Source organism: Pan paniscus, chromosome 13 (genome assembly GCF_029289425.2).
Source record: "Pan paniscus chromosome 13, NHGRI_mPanPan1-v2.0_pri, whole genome shotgun sequence".
NCBI classification, from domain to species: Eukaryota; Metazoa; Chordata; class Mammalia; order Primates; family Hominidae; genus Pan; species Pan paniscus.
Window position 1 is genome coordinate 61,332,246 of NC_073262.2, and position 17,724 is coordinate 61,349,969.

General features: G+C 43.7%; 1 protein-coding gene across 1 annotated transcript in view; it reads left to right on the forward strand.

The window, feature by feature from the left end:
• Positions 1-17,724, forward strand: part of PKP4 (plakophilin 4) — a 227,178-nt gene that overhangs the window by 200,181 nt on the left and 9,273 nt on the right. Inside the window, exons 12-17 of the mRNA XM_034954312.2 lie at positions 3,646-3,829; positions 6,848-6,965; positions 8,417-8,608; positions 8,792-8,965; positions 11,944-12,094; positions 15,295-15,490. Of these exons, the coding sequence (XP_034810203.2) occupies positions 3,646-3,829; positions 6,848-6,965; positions 8,417-8,608; positions 8,792-8,965; positions 11,944-12,094; positions 15,295-15,490 (1,015 nt within the window). The remainder of the gene's footprint in view (positions 1-3,645; positions 3,830-6,847; positions 6,966-8,416; positions 8,609-8,791; positions 8,966-11,943; positions 12,095-15,294; positions 15,491-17,724) is intronic.

A 17,724-nucleotide genomic window follows, 5' to 3' on the forward strand; every position in this document is an offset into this window, starting at 1 on the left:
TTTATAATTTGGCAGCACTGTTCCTTTCTATTTTGCACTTTGAGGGATGGGGATTCTGGCATGTTGGTGTGACTTTTCCAATTCTGGGAGATAGAATGGCAACTGGATTCTCCTATCCCCGTCACTAAGATGGTGGTTTCAGCAACCATCTGTTTTGGTCTCAATGTGAAAGACAGGCAAAACTATGCTGACAAATTTTGTTAGAGATCCTCTCCCCCAGTTGCAAACTTAAAGGACGCTCCTGAATACTCAGTTTTACAAAAAGGCACAAAGGGGAGGTAATAATAATAATACTTATAAGCCAAGTCTGATAGGTAGGAAATAAAAGAGAAATCTAAAAACAAATACAGGATATAAAAATAGATCCATCACAAATATTTTTGACCACCTACTATGTGTCCTGCATATGTGTCACACAACATATATATAAAAGGATGGATAATGATAGGGTATTTCTTCCTCATTATATAATACTTGCCTAATGAAATTAAAATTTAATTTCAGCATATAAATGTTCATCTTTTTTTTAAAAAAAAATCAACATGTAGAATTTCAAACCTATAAAAATATTTAAAAGGGAAAGTTAATTAATTTTGGACAACTTGGCTCTTTAAGGTATTATATGTAAAGCACACAATGCCTGGCACAGAGTAAAGCCACAGTAAATGGTGATGCTACCATTGTTTACATTGATTTATGAATGTTTATGCTATGTCCAATCCCAAGTATATATACTGGCTAATACTAAGCTGTAGAATGACATACAACTCCATCAGTCATTCTGAATGCCTGGGAAGAAAAAGACAGAGCAGGACAAAATTCTACCACCAGCATGAAAATCAGGGAAATTCTCAAATCAGAGAAATATTCTCTTGCCAGAAGTAGGTGTTAGAAGTAGCCGGGAGTAGAGACAGAAACAACAAAAAAAAACAGGTTTTTCTGACTGCAATCAGAGAATTTCTAGGCATCAACTCCAGGATCCAATATGCTGAAAAACTACTCTTCTTCTTAGTCATGTTTTCACCTGAAGTTTGTGACACAGGTTGTTTAATTTTCTGTATATATATCCAATATTATAGTATGATAGACTTTACTTTCCATAAACCTTGCCTTGCAGCTAACTTTACTGGAATGCATTTATTCTGTGAAGTTGAAAATATCCTATTGAAAAATGCAGCTCTCTGCCATGCGTTGAGGAATTCGAAAGCTGTGACAGAAAATTTGTGCCAATGGCATTAGGAATCACATGTTATGAAACTGTCAGCAGGGGAGGTTAGGGAGTCACCCTTTTCCCACTGATGACTTCTGGGCTGCATGCTGCCACTGTGGCTGGCTTATGCTCCTGGAGGCCCCATCAGGGCCCAGGGTGACTATGGTTGGCCTCCCTAGCAGGAAATGTTAAAGCCCATGTTAGTGACAGAGTCTGTTGTCCTCCCCTGCTATGCCTTGACCCAACTCTGTCTTCTGTTTTCACTCCCTTGCCCTGTTATTTGGTCAGGACAGACTGCCAAAAAAAAGTGTTTCTCATCCTTAGCTCCCGGGTCCTTTCTGTGGTCGTCAGGCTTACCAAATGTCTTTTAGATTTGAAACAGAAACCCAATTAAGCCCAAAATTGAGCATAGATAATATGAAGGTGCTCTGAGTCAATTGGGGTGGGGATCTGGAGCCTTACGACCAATTCTTCCTCAATTCCTCACATGGCTGCCCCTATGGGAGGCCAGCAAAACCCCCAGGATCCAGGGAGCACAGTTTAAAACCATTGCCCAAAAGCACTTTATATAGAAGCATGGCCAATTTTCTAAGAATCCATGGAGAAATAGCTCCAACTGTAGAATTTAAGTTCTTTTCATAAGCACCCATAATGCGTGCTGCCTTCTAACCGGGACCCTAGCTTTTGTGTACCCCAAGATAATTATATAAGCAAAGGTCTATCATGAACAGAAGAAAAGAAGAACAGAGCAAGCTTTTGGAAGTAAAGCAAGGTCTTTACTTGCCTGATTCAGAACTGTCTTAAGTCTCCTACCCATCCTGTGTCCTGAAGGCTGTAGTTATGGTGGAATAGGAGTAGAAAAGGGGTAAAAGTCCCTGGGGAACAAGGGAAACCAAATCAGCAAGGTCCAGAAGTCAAAGCCAAGTGAAAGAGGAGAGTCGTGGGCACAGGTGCAGAGCAGAACACAAGAGGAGGCCAGAGCACAAGCATCAGGTTCCAGTCCGACCATTCCCTCCACAGCACGTGGACAGGCCTGGGAAGGGGCAGTCCTCACGCAGTTTAGAGTCAGAAGATTGTTTCACTCTCTTCACTTCTAGCCCTTGGCTTCTACATCCCCTTCCTCCACAAAGGAAGGAGCTCCTGTCTTCCTCCCCATACCACCCTCTTTTATAGGGGGCACCCAGAGAAGGCTGAGCAGGTGGTGTCCAGGCTGGCTTCTTGGGCCGTGACAGCTGGAGCAGCAGTGCTCAGTCTTGTCTCCGGGCCATGCTCTTGATCAGTCGTGTTCACAAGCCTGACACGCTCCCATGGACATGGGCAGATTTTGCCACCCCTCCCTCTGCAAGGCCACAAACGTTTTTGTGTGTTGGTAGTTGTGAAAGCACTGTACAGACTCGAGCAACTTGCCAAGGGTATGTCAGGAGTGTAGGACTCTCAGGGGGACTTGAATGCAGAGAAAAACCAGCTGCACCATCTCTTCTCCACCTACTTTCCTCTTACTCAGGAAGATGCACTGATGTGAAAATGACATTAGGGTAGGTATCATCTCAAATTTGCTCCAGTGTCTATGAGAGCAATTATTGGAAAACCTGTGCTATGATAATAATTTTAGCTACCTCATACTTGGTGCAAAAATTAAGGCCCTCTAATATCATTAAACAGAACTCTAATAAGCTCCATTTAAGATCTGTTATCCTGAAATCTTGATATGAATTACAATACAGGTGATTCTTAATTTATTGTTAGTTTCACCTATTTCCAAAAAGGAATGACAGTAACGTGTATTTCTAAAGCACATGATAATAAAACTCTTAAAATTGAGATAGAAGTGTTTAAACCTTATCTAAGTAAGGTGGATGAAGCAAATAAAACAAACATCCATGCCAGGAAAGTTACGGCAAGTGCTTTATTGAAGCTTGAGCTTTCTGATAGCAAAAGTAAGAAAAGGAAGCAGATGAAGAAAAACATGCCAGTCTTTCAAGAAAAAGAAATATTTTTCCAAGTACTAAATTCTAAAAATGGTTTGTCACACAGACATTAAATGTAAAATACAATGCAATGAATAGCAGTTTTGTAAAAATCACAGATGCATTATATTCAAGACCCCTGCTTGGATTGTGCCCCTCTCCCTTTGCAGAGTAACTAATTTGCTTTGCAAAATCCACAGTCACCTTGCCTAATAGATACAGAGGGTGTATAATATTCACCCTCTAAAATCCAAGAGGGTGAATATTAAGAATTTGTAATATGTTGTCGGAGGCTCATACATTCACTGAAAACTCATTAGAGGTCTATTCCCACCCTGGTTGCAAATATAGGCCATAGATTAGGTTTGGAACAGACTGACTTCATATTAATTAGAGCTAATACGTTTATTTTATTTCTAAAGCCACAGGATCTCTATTTGTTTGATTTTTTAAATCTCCTTTTTTTAGGAGTTCTTTGGAATTTATCCTCATGTGATGCTGTAAAAATGACAATCATTCGAGATGCTCTCTCAACCTTAACAAACACTGTGATTGTTCCACATTCTGGATGGAATAACTCTTCTTTTGATGATGATCATAAAATTAAATTTCAGACTTCACTAGTTCTGCGTAACACGACAGGTTGCCTGAGGTAAATTCTTTATTTCTTCTTTCCAATTAGTTCTGTGATTAAATATGTGTCATAGGTAAATTGATTTTAGGAGGACTTACTTTATTAACATCTATCTAAGTTTCCAGTTTTTATTTCAAAATTTAGGCCACTGGACTTTCTTATTCTGGGAGAAAAACATCGTGAGCACAGACTTGTGGCCTTAAAGAAGTTATCTTGTAAATGACTCTTCTGTGACTTACTCAGAAAGGCCCTTTCAGTCTAAGATTACTGCCAAAATTCCAGTGTTTTCCACTTTAACAGCATTTTTCTGGTAATCGCATTCTGATTGCTAATGTGTTTGCAGCCTGCTGTTTGTTTAAATTCAAAATGTGATGGTTAAAACCATTTTGCTTTTAAAGAGGTGTGTGATTTAAACAATCAGTTTCAAGTTTTATAAATAAGTGAAAATGAGCCCAAATACTTTTTTAGTCATTATCTTTTACAGTTAAAATCTATATATAAAGCCTCTTTCAAGTGTGCACAGTAGAGTTCATTATTTGCCCTTAACACTCATCAGCTCCATTTTGACCCTATTTCCCAGCCTTACCGTACCCTGGGAACTGGAAGCAAGCCTTAGGGCAGAGTGGCACAGGGACAGAGAGAGTGGGCTCTGGTCTCAGACCACCTGGCTTCCAGGACCCCTTTGAGCCTCCGTTTCCTCATCTGTAGAATAGGGATGATAATACCACCTCAGAGCTCTGAGGGGTCAGCAGGTACTTGTGGAAGGTGCTTAGCACAGTGTCATCGCATGAGCACTCAGTGAGTGCTGTTTAACATCTAGCATCACCAAGACAGGCAGCCTGAAAGAGAGCAAAGCTTGTGTGGCTGGTCTGCAGCCTTCCAGCATTGCGACAGGTGGCTATCGGCCCTGGTCAGGGGGCAGTGTTGGTGGGGAGGTAACAAGAGTCAGGATCCCAGAATGCAGGCCAGCTCCTCCTAATTCAGATGCCCACATCTCAGGGTGGGTCTCATGGCCTAGCAATCATCCAGGGAGCTAGGATTACTCCTCAGCCAGCCAGCTAGGCTTCAGGGAGAGCCTGGGGCAGGACTCATTGCAGCTCCCCCAGTGGGTCAGGGATAGAAACATTTGGTGAATGCCCTCTGTGTGAAACCAGTGACGAATAAAACAGACTAGATCCCTGCTCTGATGGAACCACATTCTACCAGGAAGACAGACAAACAAGGAAACAAGAAAATAACAGTAGGTGCCATAAAAATAAATAGGGTGATGTGAGGGTTATTGAATGGTTACTTTGGTGGTCAGGGGGTCTCTCAAGGAGTTTAAATTTAAGCCTACATCGAAATACCACAAGGAGTGACTCACTAGAGGGTGGTGTTGGGGAAGACAAGAGTCATAGGCCAGTCAAGGAAATGGTTAAGATAAAGGTTCTGGAGCAGAAATGAGCTTGCAGCCATAGCCTACTGAGCAAAGGGCAGAGTGGTACCAGATTATATAGGATTTTGTAAGTCAGATGGGGTTTGCATTTTATTCCAAGTGCCATGGGAAACCATCAGAGTGTTCTAAGCAGTGGAGTAGTGGGCCTCATTTCTGGCTGCAGTGTGGAGGAGTGCGTACAGGCAGAAGTAGAGACAGGAACATCAGACTGTTGCAGAGATCCAGGCAAACAGTGAGAGTGGCCTAAACCAGGTGCTGGGGTGAGGTAGGCAGATTTGGGTTATTTTGTGGAGGAAGAGCTGACAAGGCTTGCTAATAGATCGAATATTAAGAGCGAGGAAAGGGGGGAAATAAGGATACACCTAGATCTTTGGCTGGATCAGCTGCAAGCACAGAAGTGCTGTTGATGGGGTGAAGGGACAAGAATGCTTGGAAGGGTGAGCAGCTCAGAGTTTTGACAATGTCCAGTTTGAGAAGTCTAATTAGCAGTCTATGTGCCAGTGTCAAGAAAGCACTGGAGAAAGGAATCCGCAATTCTAGAGAGCAGTCAGGGCTAAAGGCAGATGTGTGCCAACCTATGGCCATGTGTCCATAGGTTGCATTAAAGACAAGGAGCAGAAGGCACCTTGGAGAGTGCAAAGATGAAGACAAGACAGGACCTGGGGCACTCCTGGAGGTGCCCATGGGCAGATGAGTCTGAGAAGTAGCAAGGTGAGAGAGAAGCCAGGTGGGGTCCCAGAAGCTGGTGGAGAAAAGGAAAGTGCTGCGGAGAGGCAGGGCAGATGAGAGCCGCCATTCCACCGCCCCCTCATCTAGTCGCAGTTTTGCAAATTCTCAATTTGCATAATTTTACAGTTAGCCTAGAACCATTGTTAATGAGACATAAAATAGATCCTTATTTGGTATCAATTTATGAAGGCAAATTGATATAAAAAAATTTAGACACAAAACCGTTTTCTGGGTGTTTTATAATTGAAAAGATCAGAAAAGTTTTAGCATAAGCAAATATCTATATTTAACTTGAAATGTTTATAATACAAGAAATTATATGTTTCCTCTGTTCATCCAAAAAACATTTAATGACCACCTACTTACTGCACGCAAAATATTATAATAGGCCCAGGGGACTGCAAGAAGCTTCTGGCCTAACAAGGGAGGTGAAGCATGTCTAGTAGTAGCCACCACCATGACTGACAGCAGGCCACCTTCTGGGAAGGAGGCAGTTTTCTAATTGCTTTCTATGTAGCAACTCGTTTCTTCTTCACAGCAATCCTGTGAGGTAGTTACTGTTATTTTCCCCCTTTTACGTATGAAGAACCTCAGGAGAATAGGCCCCTAAAGAATTATATGAGGGAGTTAGAAAGTGACACGTCATGAGAGAGATACAGTCCAAATGTGCAGGTTCCCTTCCATGTGTGGATAATGGGGAGCGGGCCATCATTGTGAGCTTCAGGATGTTACCATGCAAGCCCCCAGTGCCTCCTCCGACCTCTAAGTGGCTGCCACCTGTTGTTCGCTCTCTCAGATCCTTAAGGTTAAGTCCACGTGGCTGATGAGTGCATGGTTCATCTCAGCAGCTCCTCCTGTCTCCACCCCTTTAGGAACCTCAGCTCCGCGGGGGAAGAAGCTCGGAAGCAAATGCGGTCCTGCGAGGGGCTGGTAGACTCACTGTTGTATGTGATCCACACGTGTGTGAACACATCCGATTACGACAGCAAGGTCAGTGCCGGCCTGGCTGCAGGAGGGCGTGGTGGCAGGTGACCATGATGCCTGGTGCCACTATTTGCATGCCATTGGTTCTTTCTGACCTGTGGATCCTGTCCTCCTCAGGAGGCCACTCTCCAGATCAAAGGGCAAGTCTCCAAAGTTACAGGGGCAAGGACGTGGCAACTTAAGAAAATATCCTGAGAACCGTGAGAACAGAGTGGCTTGGTGTGGTAAAGGCTTTCTCTCTGGTTCCCCTAGGCTCATTCTCAGGGTGGTGCCCATGCTGCTATTTCCTCCAATTCTGTATCCGCACTAGAATCAGAGCCATCAGTATTTGAGTATCTACTGACTAAAAGTTCCTGGTTGAGGCACTGTAATCCCCCCAAACTCTCTGCCCTCCTGGCTGCAGTGCAGTCCACAGTCCCCACCCCCAGCACGAACTGTTGCTGCACCTCTCTACACCCCCTCCTGCTGCTGCCGCCCTGTGGTTGGTCTGTCCCCAGCATGAGCCCCTTACCCTCTCCCTCCTGTGCCCGAGTACAGGGCATTCTGCTCATCATTTGTCAGCTGTGACGACCATCCAGGATCCTCCTGGGGGCTGAGGAAAGTGGAAAGAACAGGAAAGAGGGACTGAAAGTGTCAGGACTTCCAAAGCGGGCCAGTTACTTGGTGTCAGGATGGACTGGACTAGGAGAGGCCATTGGAAGGTGTTGGATTGTAAGGGTGAGCCTGAGAGAAAAAAGGATGAAGAGTGCCTGGGAGAAGAGAGAGGAATGCAAGGGAACAGCCAGTTTTTGAGCCTTATTGAACCAGGAGATCTGCAGATGAAATTGAGAGGAGTAAGCAAGTTGGAAAGGGAAGCTTGCTAGATAGGCAAATGCTGAACTTGGTTTTAGACACTCAGTTAAACACTCAGTTAAATGACAGTTGGCCTCCCAATCAGAGGTGTGATGCAGTCTTTTAGGGAACAAAAGACCATGTACAGAAGGCAAATGTCAGCAGGGAAAGACACCGCTGAACATGGCTCAAAAGGAGGGTGGAGTTGGGAGATTGAGAAGGAGGCAGACATGGGACTTGGGGATATGGTTGTCCCCAGGGAGGGAGTTGGGGCATCTGTTGTCACACCAAGGATCTGCAGTAGTGAGAAGTGAGGCTCAAGCATCATGGGTGCAGTCTGCACGGCAGCAGCCCTGAGGAGAAACACTGGGCCGGAGTCTCAAGCATTTCGGTCGGCATGAAGTCAAATCCTCAGCAGGACTGAGAAGGGCTCTGCATCCTGTCATCTGGGTATTCCACAAACACTCTAGAATCATAATTCTCTCTTCAGATTGTTTCAAGTTCTCATAAATAAAAAGTAGTTCTTTCATATTTCCCATTTATTTCCTGTCTGTAGTGTTCAGTACAGAAGTGTTTTGCTCTAATGTGCCGAGTTGTTTTTAATTATACGCCATGCTGGGTTTCAGACGGTGGAGAACTGCGTGTGCACCCTGAGGAACCTGTCCTATCGGCTGGAGCTGGAGGTGCCCCAGGCCCGGTTACTGGGACTGAACGAATTGGATGACTTACTGGGAAAAGAGTCTCCCAGCAAAGACTCTGAGCCAAGTTGCTGGGGGAAGAAGAAGAAAAAGAAAAAGAGGACTCCACAAGAAGATCAAGTTAGCATTTTATTTGATATGAGACTCTCAAGTTTAATTTTTCTGGGAGTGAGGAATCACATATTTGGCAAGAAAATAAATTTTCTGCATAGCTATAGCTGAGTCCCGCAAAGGTGAATGTTTTCAAGTATTGGAGATCATGTTCATTCTGCCTCCATTTAACGTGTGCTGTTTGTCTTTCAGTGGGATGGAGTTGGTCCTATCCCAGGACTGTCGAAGTCCCCCAAAGGGGTTGAGATGCTGTGGCACCCATCGGTGGTAAAACCATATCTGACTCTTCTAGCAGAAAGTTCCAACCCAGCCACCTTGGAAGGCTCTGCAGGGTCTCTCCAGAACCTCTCTGCTGGCAACTGGAAGGTAGGATGACTTCCACTTATCTACACTTCTTTCCATCTTTGCAAACTAACTTGAAATGTTATATATATATGTTCTGCCTCAGTCAGATCAGCCCTGATGGTGAAAGGGTCACAGTTACTTAGTTTGTCTGTGAAGGGGTTAAAGGGAAAAAAGGGAGACAAGCAGTTGCTCTGGGGATACAAAGATAAATACAAGTCCCTCACTATGAGAAACAGAAGGCTAGTGAGAAAAACAGATGGTGCCAGCACAGTGTAGAAGCCACAGGATGTATGTGCTGAGGGGTCCTGAAAGAAGACATCTAACCCAGCCACACAGTGTAAGGGAAGGTCAGGAAAAGAGCGGAGTAAGGACGTGGAGGAGATTTCCTGGAGGGGATGCTGCCCGGCAGAATCTCTGAAGATGAGTGAAAGTAAGCCTGTAGAGGCTGAGGCTGTGGTGTGGAAGGAGCCATCCAGATAACAGGGACAACAGGAGGAGGACAGTCTTGTGGTGCAGAGAAGACAGTGTGGGCCAGGACTACTGGCTGCCCACTGGGGCCCACCATGGAGCCAGGCATCATGGATAGGCCTGAAGGCCAAACTTCAGGAGCTGAATCCTAACCTACACACAGGAGGGGCTACCGAAAGAGTCTGGGCAGATAAATGACAGAGACGGGCTAATATCATCACTGCTCACCCACTTCCATGGCAGTGCAAAAGGTGGATTCGAGGAAGGGAGAGTTAGAAGCAGGGACTGGATTTGGGAGCCGGTGCAGCAATACAAAGGTGAGAAATCTTGAGTGGCAGGACAGAACACAGGTTGGGCAGCACTGTGGGGAGGGATAGAGGACCTCTGTTCCTCTCAGACCATTACAGACATGCCTGTGTCTAAGGTTTCTGCATCTTTTTGCAAATGTATGACTATGAAAACTGAAGACGGTTTCCTCTTGTTACCACTGTAAGCAAGTTCTCAGAACTTTTTAAATGTCCCCCAGCAACTTCCCAGACAGTCCTTGTCTGAGACATTTTCAACCTCTAGTAATTTCTTGACAGGTGTATTTTAGTAGAGTTACTACAATGCTTGCTGTGGGCTTCTTCCCCCACCTTAACCCCCCAAAATGAGAATCTTTTGGTGATGGTGTTTTCAAGAGAGTGAAAAGCATTGATAAGCCTAGGTATGGTTTGTTTCGTGCACATGGCTACTACGTTGAATATAGAGCGATAACTATGGTCTAGTGCTCAGCCAGTGTGGTTATTTTGTTGTGGCTCCTAGTTAAAGTGCCAGTGACTCAGTGTGTAAGTGCTGGCTGTGAATCCAGGCCACTCTGCTTACCGTCTGGCAGCCTAGGGGCTCTGCCCACAGTTTCCACCTCCCTAAAATAAAGTGAATATTAATACCTGCCTTATAAAGTGGTTATGAGGATTTAGTGAGACACTCCCAGCACATAAGTATTTATAAACATTTATGTTGTAGAACAGCGTTCACCTTCAGCTTCTGTGACCAGAGGATCATTTGATGATAATAAAAAAGACAGTAATTGAAATCGATGTGATTTGACTTATTTAGAAGTTCATGTCTGGGATCATTTAGTGAGAGAGTTAGATGGCAAAGCTCATTTAAAATATAAACATTATATCTAAGCGATTTCAATAGTGAGTTAAAATATTGGACCTTCACTAAGAAAATGAGATAATCGTGGCCACAGATGTTATCAAGTAAGAAGCTATTTCAGGAGCAGTGATGACTGTAGTTCTCCAGAAGGGAGACGGGCTGGGCTGGGCTGGGCTGGGCTGGTAGGTCTCCAAGTGAGACAGAAGGAGATGGTTCTGTTGTTGCAGGTTTCAGAGAGAGAAGTTCATAAAACTGCCTGAGTGCTTTGCCTAGTAACGAGTCATGTACTTCATTTTCCCCCCGTAGATTTCATGTGATTTGAAAAATAGGAGTATGCATTTCATATGCAGAATATAAATAGGATCTTTGAAATGCATCTTTCCCTCTTATTTGTATTATTAAAATATTCTGTTGGTATTCAAGAAACTGGATGGTCAATCACATATTTTAATGTTCGAAATAATACAAAGGGCTGGTAGATCTCTGTCCTACTGTCTTGGTCACAGCAGGAAAGTATATGTTTTATGAGCAGCATCTTTCAATTACCCTAAAATTTGAAAGATGATTTGCATTGGTTGAAAAAGTCAATTAAAGCTCAAAGCTGGAAACAAGATTAAAGAACCGTTTTCTAACGTTACTCTTTTTGGTTGTTTCACTGATGACTTAGCGCTCATTTCCATTTTATAAGATATACATACTGACTCACAGTACAGAGTTGCTTCATAGTCACAGAAAAATTTCTTGACTATGGATTTTTAAAAAACAGCATCAGCAGCTAACTAATCTTGAGTGAGAATGCATTTTGCACACAAATATACTTACTTTTTCACCAGGCTGTATGAATTATGATGCTGGATGTTTCTGGAGATTTCCCTTTCTTCTGAGGCAAGGGATTTTTCCAACTAATCTCTTTGACAGGTTACTGAACTCGAAATATTGTTGCAGGGAATATAGAAAAAAAAATGACTTGATGGAGACAGGTTCTCCTTTCATGTGTGCTGATGGGTTACTGTCTCTGCCATCCTATTTATAGCCTCTGGGTTTGGCAGGGGACCAACTGCAAAGAAAACACACGATCCTTCCTTAATCATGTTTATGTATCTGAGATAGAAAGTAATCACTGCCTTCTCTTTTCTGCACAAAAATATCTGGCAGATGGTGGTTTGAGATTTTCAGGCTTTGGGATTTCTTTTTAAATCAGTCATTCCAGCCTATCTTTCTCCCCAACTTTGGTTTTCTCTTCACTGACACCACAGATTTGATCTTCAATTGGAAAGAAACCATTTAATCTATTAGTTCATCTTTTGGAAACATCTTTTTTAGGTGACAGTAACATATGAGAGTGGAACTCTGTTTTATGTTACTTCCTGCCTTATTTTTCTCACTAGTTTGCAGCATATATCCGGGCGGCCGTCCGAAAAGAAAAGGGGCTCCCCATCCTTGTGGAGCTTCTGAGAATGGATAACGATAGAGTTGTTTCTTCTGTGGCAACTGCCTTGAGGAATATGGCACTAGATGTTCGCAACAAGGAGCTCATAGGTATGTTCTGGTGACAAGATGAGCTGTAAATGTGAGAGCAGCTACAAAATTCATGAAACTCTTCTTTTGATTAATAAATATATGGCTTGTAAAATCATTAACAGCTGAGCCCTAGTCTCCAGTTTCTTGGCATATTTGAGTACTCCTGTTTTGTGACCATTCTTTTTCAGCAGGAGGCAAGCTCATTAATTAGTCATTGATTAGGGAAGGTAAATTTTCAGAAAGGCCAGCAATTTTAGTTGTACCTTACAACACTAGTAGGGTTAGTGTCTCTCATTTCTAAGAGAGTTCTCTATATCCTGAGCAACAAAAAATCTTAATCTCCCTTTCCAATTTTTGGACTGATACCTGCTAATTCACCAACACTACCATACTCTAAATAAAAAAATCACATGAATGTTTTGTAGCTTTCCCCTCTCACATTGGTATAAATCTTTCCCAGAGAAGAACCACTGTCCCAACATCATTTCCACCCTGGGCAGGGGCAGGACTAGGGTGAGCTAAGCAAGGCCCCAAAGGCACAACATTTTAGGAGGCCTTTACTCTCAGGTGTGTACAAGGTAGGGTTGGCACATGCACAAACCAAACAGTGAGGACCTCTGTACGCTCCGCACCCCAGGCAGCTTGCTTGCCTCTGTGGCATTGCCACATCCTAGGCAGGATGCGGGCTAAAGAAGACATCAGGGACCCCCATAAACCTGAGCTTCATTCCCAGGATGTGCTGCTCACTGGCCATGCAACCTGGGGTATCCTATATAACCCCGTTCAGGCTCCATAATTCTATCTAGATTGGAAATGAAAGGAAACTCCTCATCTCTGAAGGGGAGCTGTTGATGCCTGCTGTCCTAACTGTGGGTTTGCTGTAAAGAGGAAATGAGAGAGCTCCATGCCAAGTCCCACAGCTGGTGACAGGTCAGGGGAGAAGGAGGGGAAATGGGACAAGATCTTATGTGGATTCATGTGAATCTATAGTAAACTTAAAATACACCTGCCATGAGAGAAGGAGAGAGAAACAAGGGCGATGATGTTTACCATAAAGAATTGCTGTAAGGATTAAACGTGATGACTTACAATGGAAGCCCTTCACACAGTGCCCGACAGAATTGCTATTTTGAATTGTTGCCCAGATTAACCTGCTCTTAACACACCATTCCTTTAAGCCAAATCATCCCCCTACGGAGAGGAAAGGAAGTTCCTCCTCACCCTGTTCATGGTCCAGCTCATGCCTGATTCTTGTAGATGTGCCATATCTCTCAGTTCCCACACTTCCTTTACAGAAATCCTTCAGGTCCCTAAAGAGAGATATTCTTTAAAGTTATTTTTCTTATGTCTGTATTGTTTGGATTTCTTATAAGAAGCATGTATAATTTGGGCATTTTTAATGCTAAAAAACAAATGGTTGACACGTATATCCTGTGGCCTGTCATATTTCACAACGCAAAGACACAGGTAGACAGGAGGCCTTGAGCTGGTACTGTGAAGTGCTAAGACCTTTGGCAAGAGGAATGTGTGTTCCAAGTCTTGGCTTCCTCTCAGTGCATTTCTGTGTTTTCTGTGAATAACCCTTTTTAACTTCCACTGGCCTTCTGCCTCTCCAGTGATGAGCTTTTTTTTTTTTTTTTTTTTTTTTTAACCTGGCTGGAGCACTCTTGAACTGTTCCATCAATCTGTTTTTTTTGTTTCCCTATTCCCGTCTTCCTGTGAGATCTGCCTCACTCTTGGATTCAGTATTCCTGTGAGATCTGCCTCACTCTTGGATTCAGTATTTGGCCTAATTTACCCAGTACTTCAGTTCCTAGGAACCTTCCCCTTCTCTGACCTCTTCCCTCTTTTTTCACATTCATCATCAGCACTAGCAAAGGACTTTCTTTTCAGAGCCATTTTTCACAAAGAAGCAAAGTTTTATCACTTCATAAAAGTTACTACATACTCAACTGAGTGGGACCCACCCTGCTGTCTGGAGCTGCAAGTTCTGAGGGGACCGCCAGGCTCACTCATTCATAGGCAGAGCGAGCTGCCTCGGCCTAACCCCCAGGAGTGCAATTTAAAGTTATGCCTTAGCAAAATGACAAATTACATGTCATGGGCCTTTTGGTCATTCATGAGTATTCAAAATCACCAGAGCTAACTTATCATCTGCTCTGAAAACCACATTTATCTTGTGGCCTTACAGTGTCAGCACTGTTTTTCCACTCTTCATAGCAGTGTTTGTTGTGAGCAAGCCAGAGCCTTCCCTCCGACGTGCTGTACATCACACAGCATGTAGCTGAGACCTGTCTTCTTCTGCTTACCACTGTAAATAAACAGGCCTTTATAAAAACCGATTGCACATCCACTCAATTATTAGCATAGGGGAGAACTAAGAAGATGTTTACTTGCACTTTAGTTCATTTCTTTTGTTTGTAGTGCACTTACAGTTTGTCAGTTGGTAATCGAAGTTGAAAAAGCTAGAGGTAATCTCTTTTTGGAGAGGAATAAGAAAAATTCAGTATCTGTAAAGAAATACCTCAATAACTGTGAAACTCCCCTTGCCTTGTCTTAGCAAGAATTTCATTATTATTGCATTATTCCTGGGAGATAACATACCTATAATTTTAATACCAGAACTTTTACTTGTGTCATCTTTTAAAGAAACTAACATGTTGCCACCGTTGTCAGATGAGTTGCTGTACACCTCAGCTCTATACACAAAAATGTGTAACTGTACCCAGTTCATACATTAAGATCCAGAAAGATCTAACGAAAAGTATTGTTTGGCAGCCTGACTTGGTCCAGATTCAAAGGTAAGTTTTAAAAAGCTCTAAGAGGAAATTGAGGTATTTGTGATGCATAGGAATTCCATTGAGAATAAAATTTACTATTATAATTCCTTCATTACTCAATGTTACTGAAAATACTTGAACGAAAGCAACTTGATTTGTCTACCCAATTTTACGCATTGATTTACATTTGCTTTCAGCAATTGACAGTAATGTTTTATAAATGAATCATTTCTGCAAGTGACGTTGCAATAAATGTTAGCTTTCCCCTTATAATGACATTTGTCCTTTTCTTCCTTGCCATGGGTTTTGATTTTTTCCCCTATTATTGTCTCTTTGAGGGTTTTATTTTTAAGAGATTGCATGCCACCAGAATCTGAACAACAATAACAAAAACCTAGTACCTTCTGGAAGTAGAATTTACTCTTTTGCCGTTGGCAGGCAAATACGCCATGCGAGACCTGGTCAACCGGCTCCCCGGCGGCAATGGCCCCAGTGTCTTGTCTGATGAGACCATGGCAGCCATCTGCTGTGCTCTGCATGAGGTCACCAGCAAAAACATGGAGAACGCAAAAGCCCTGGCCGACTCAGGAGGCATAGAGAAGCTGGTGAACATAACCAAAGGCAGGGGCGACAGGCAAGTCTGCGGCAAGGAGGTGCAAGTAGTGCTCTTATTCCTGAGATTGTCCTGTGATGAGGCCTTTGTTGAGGATACCTTTCCTATTGGAAAGGATTTATTTTTGCATTTCTTACATGCCGATAAGCTAAGCAGTCTCCAGCACTTACAACCTGCTATGCTGGGAGAAGTGTTTTCTGTTATGGGGCCTTTTTTTGGTTTTCACTTTATTGTAACACCCTCACTCCTACATTGGTATTTGTCTCTGTCTTAGTCTGTTTGTTCTGCTGTAACAAAATGTTGTGAACTGGGTGGCTTATAAACAACAGAAATTTATTTCTCACAGTTCTAGAGGCCGGGAAATCCAAGATCAGGGCACCAACAGATTTGGTGTCTGGTGAGGGCCCCAATTCTGGTTCATAGATGGTGCCTTTCAGCTGTCCTTGCATGGTAGAAGGAGGGAGAGGTCTCAGGCCTGTTTTTATAAGGGTGCTAATGCCATTCATGAGGGCTCTACCCTCATGATCTAATCACCTCTCAAAGGCTCCACCTCCTAATACCATCACCTTGGGGGTTGGAATTTCAACATATGAACTTTGGAAGGGACACAGACTTTCAGACCATAGCAGTCCCTAAAGCCACAACTGGTCATGCCAACTCCTGGAAGAATTGGAAATGCCAGGATGAGAAAAATCTAGGGGGCACCATTTCCCTTGTGCCCTTGTCTCTCTGCTCCAGGCCTGAGTGCCTGTTCTGCAGGAACGTCTTCTTGAATCCCCAGTTCTGGAATTGAGTTTTCTGCCACATACCCAGAAAGTATTAAAATTACTGCTCTGCAGCAGGGCTGCTGTGTGGCCTCAGGATGTGCCCCAGGCTTGGATGGCGCATTTCCCTTTGCTTCTGCATGACACCTCACTGATTAAGCAGGAAGGAAAGACTAGAGAATCAGTGGTAAAAATTGAAGGCTGCTTGTCATGGAGCTGTAGCAGTGACTGTAAGTTTGCCTTAGTATCAGATCAGAGAAATGGTAAGTAGGATGCCTGGTGCCATCTCAGAACAGCAGGACAGCAACCTCCCTGAGCCACAGTAGCATGGCAGCCCTCTCCCCCAAACCCCCTGCTTTGCTCTCTCCATAGCGCTGATTTCCCCTTGCTGTGGAAGTTATGTCTTCCTCTTATACCTGACTCTTCCATTGCAGAGATTTTTATTTTGGTTCACTGCTATATCCTTGGCATCTAGAATAAGCCTGGCCTGCTCATAACAGGTGTTTGGTGAATATTTATTAATTAGCCAAATGACAGTGCTGGAACTCACATTACATCTCATCTTTATACTTTTGAAGGAGTTTCTAAAATATAAGAATAATCTAAAACCATATTCTTATCTCCCAGAAACCACACCTATCAGCAGTAATGATATTTCCTTTCAGTCTTTTTTTTAAATGTATTTTTTTCTATTTAATTAGTAATAAATGGTTATAGGGGGTGGGGAGGGCTGGGAAGGGGAGTGAGTGGAACCATAATCACTTATGCTCTTAAAATGTCGCTGGACAGCCTGCACTTGTGAGCAGCAAAGGAAGAGGCTGAGATGCTGAGCCAGTGCCAGAATCTTTGCATATTAAGAAAATTGCTACCCAGTCTAATCTGTTTTTCAAAACCAGAGATTCGGAAAGTCCTGGACCAAATCAAATTGTCTCCTAGCTCCACACACTTAACTTCTTTCACAAGTACTTACTGCCTGCCTGCTGTGTGCCAGACGCTGTTCTCTATGCTGGGCTTGCAGCAGCAGACAGGTCGCATGACAGCCCCACCCGAGGTAGCTTACGTTCCATGGGCGAGGTAGACGCAGACAAGGTGCCAAACGAACAGAAACGCATGGAGCGTGGTGGGTGGTGCTGAGGGGCAGGGCGCATAATAATGTCAGGGTGGGTGGTGGGCCATGCTGGGGAGAGGGATGCTAGTCAATGAAGGCCTTGCAGAGACAGTGCCTTTTGAGCACAGAGCTGGAGGAGGCAGGGAAGGAACAGTGCAGCTCCCTGGGGGAAGAGCATTTCGGTTAGAGGGGGACATCAAGGGAGAGAGCCCTGAGAAGCTAGAGGACCTCGTGTGCTTGAGGAACAGAGGGAAGCCGGTGGGGCTGGAGCAGAGCCAGTGAGGGGTATAGGAGGCCCACCCCAGCGTGGTGATCTGACAGCCTTAGCCAAGGCAGGGCACCGCATCCCCTCTGCACTTACCCGTGAAGCTACTGACTTAGAG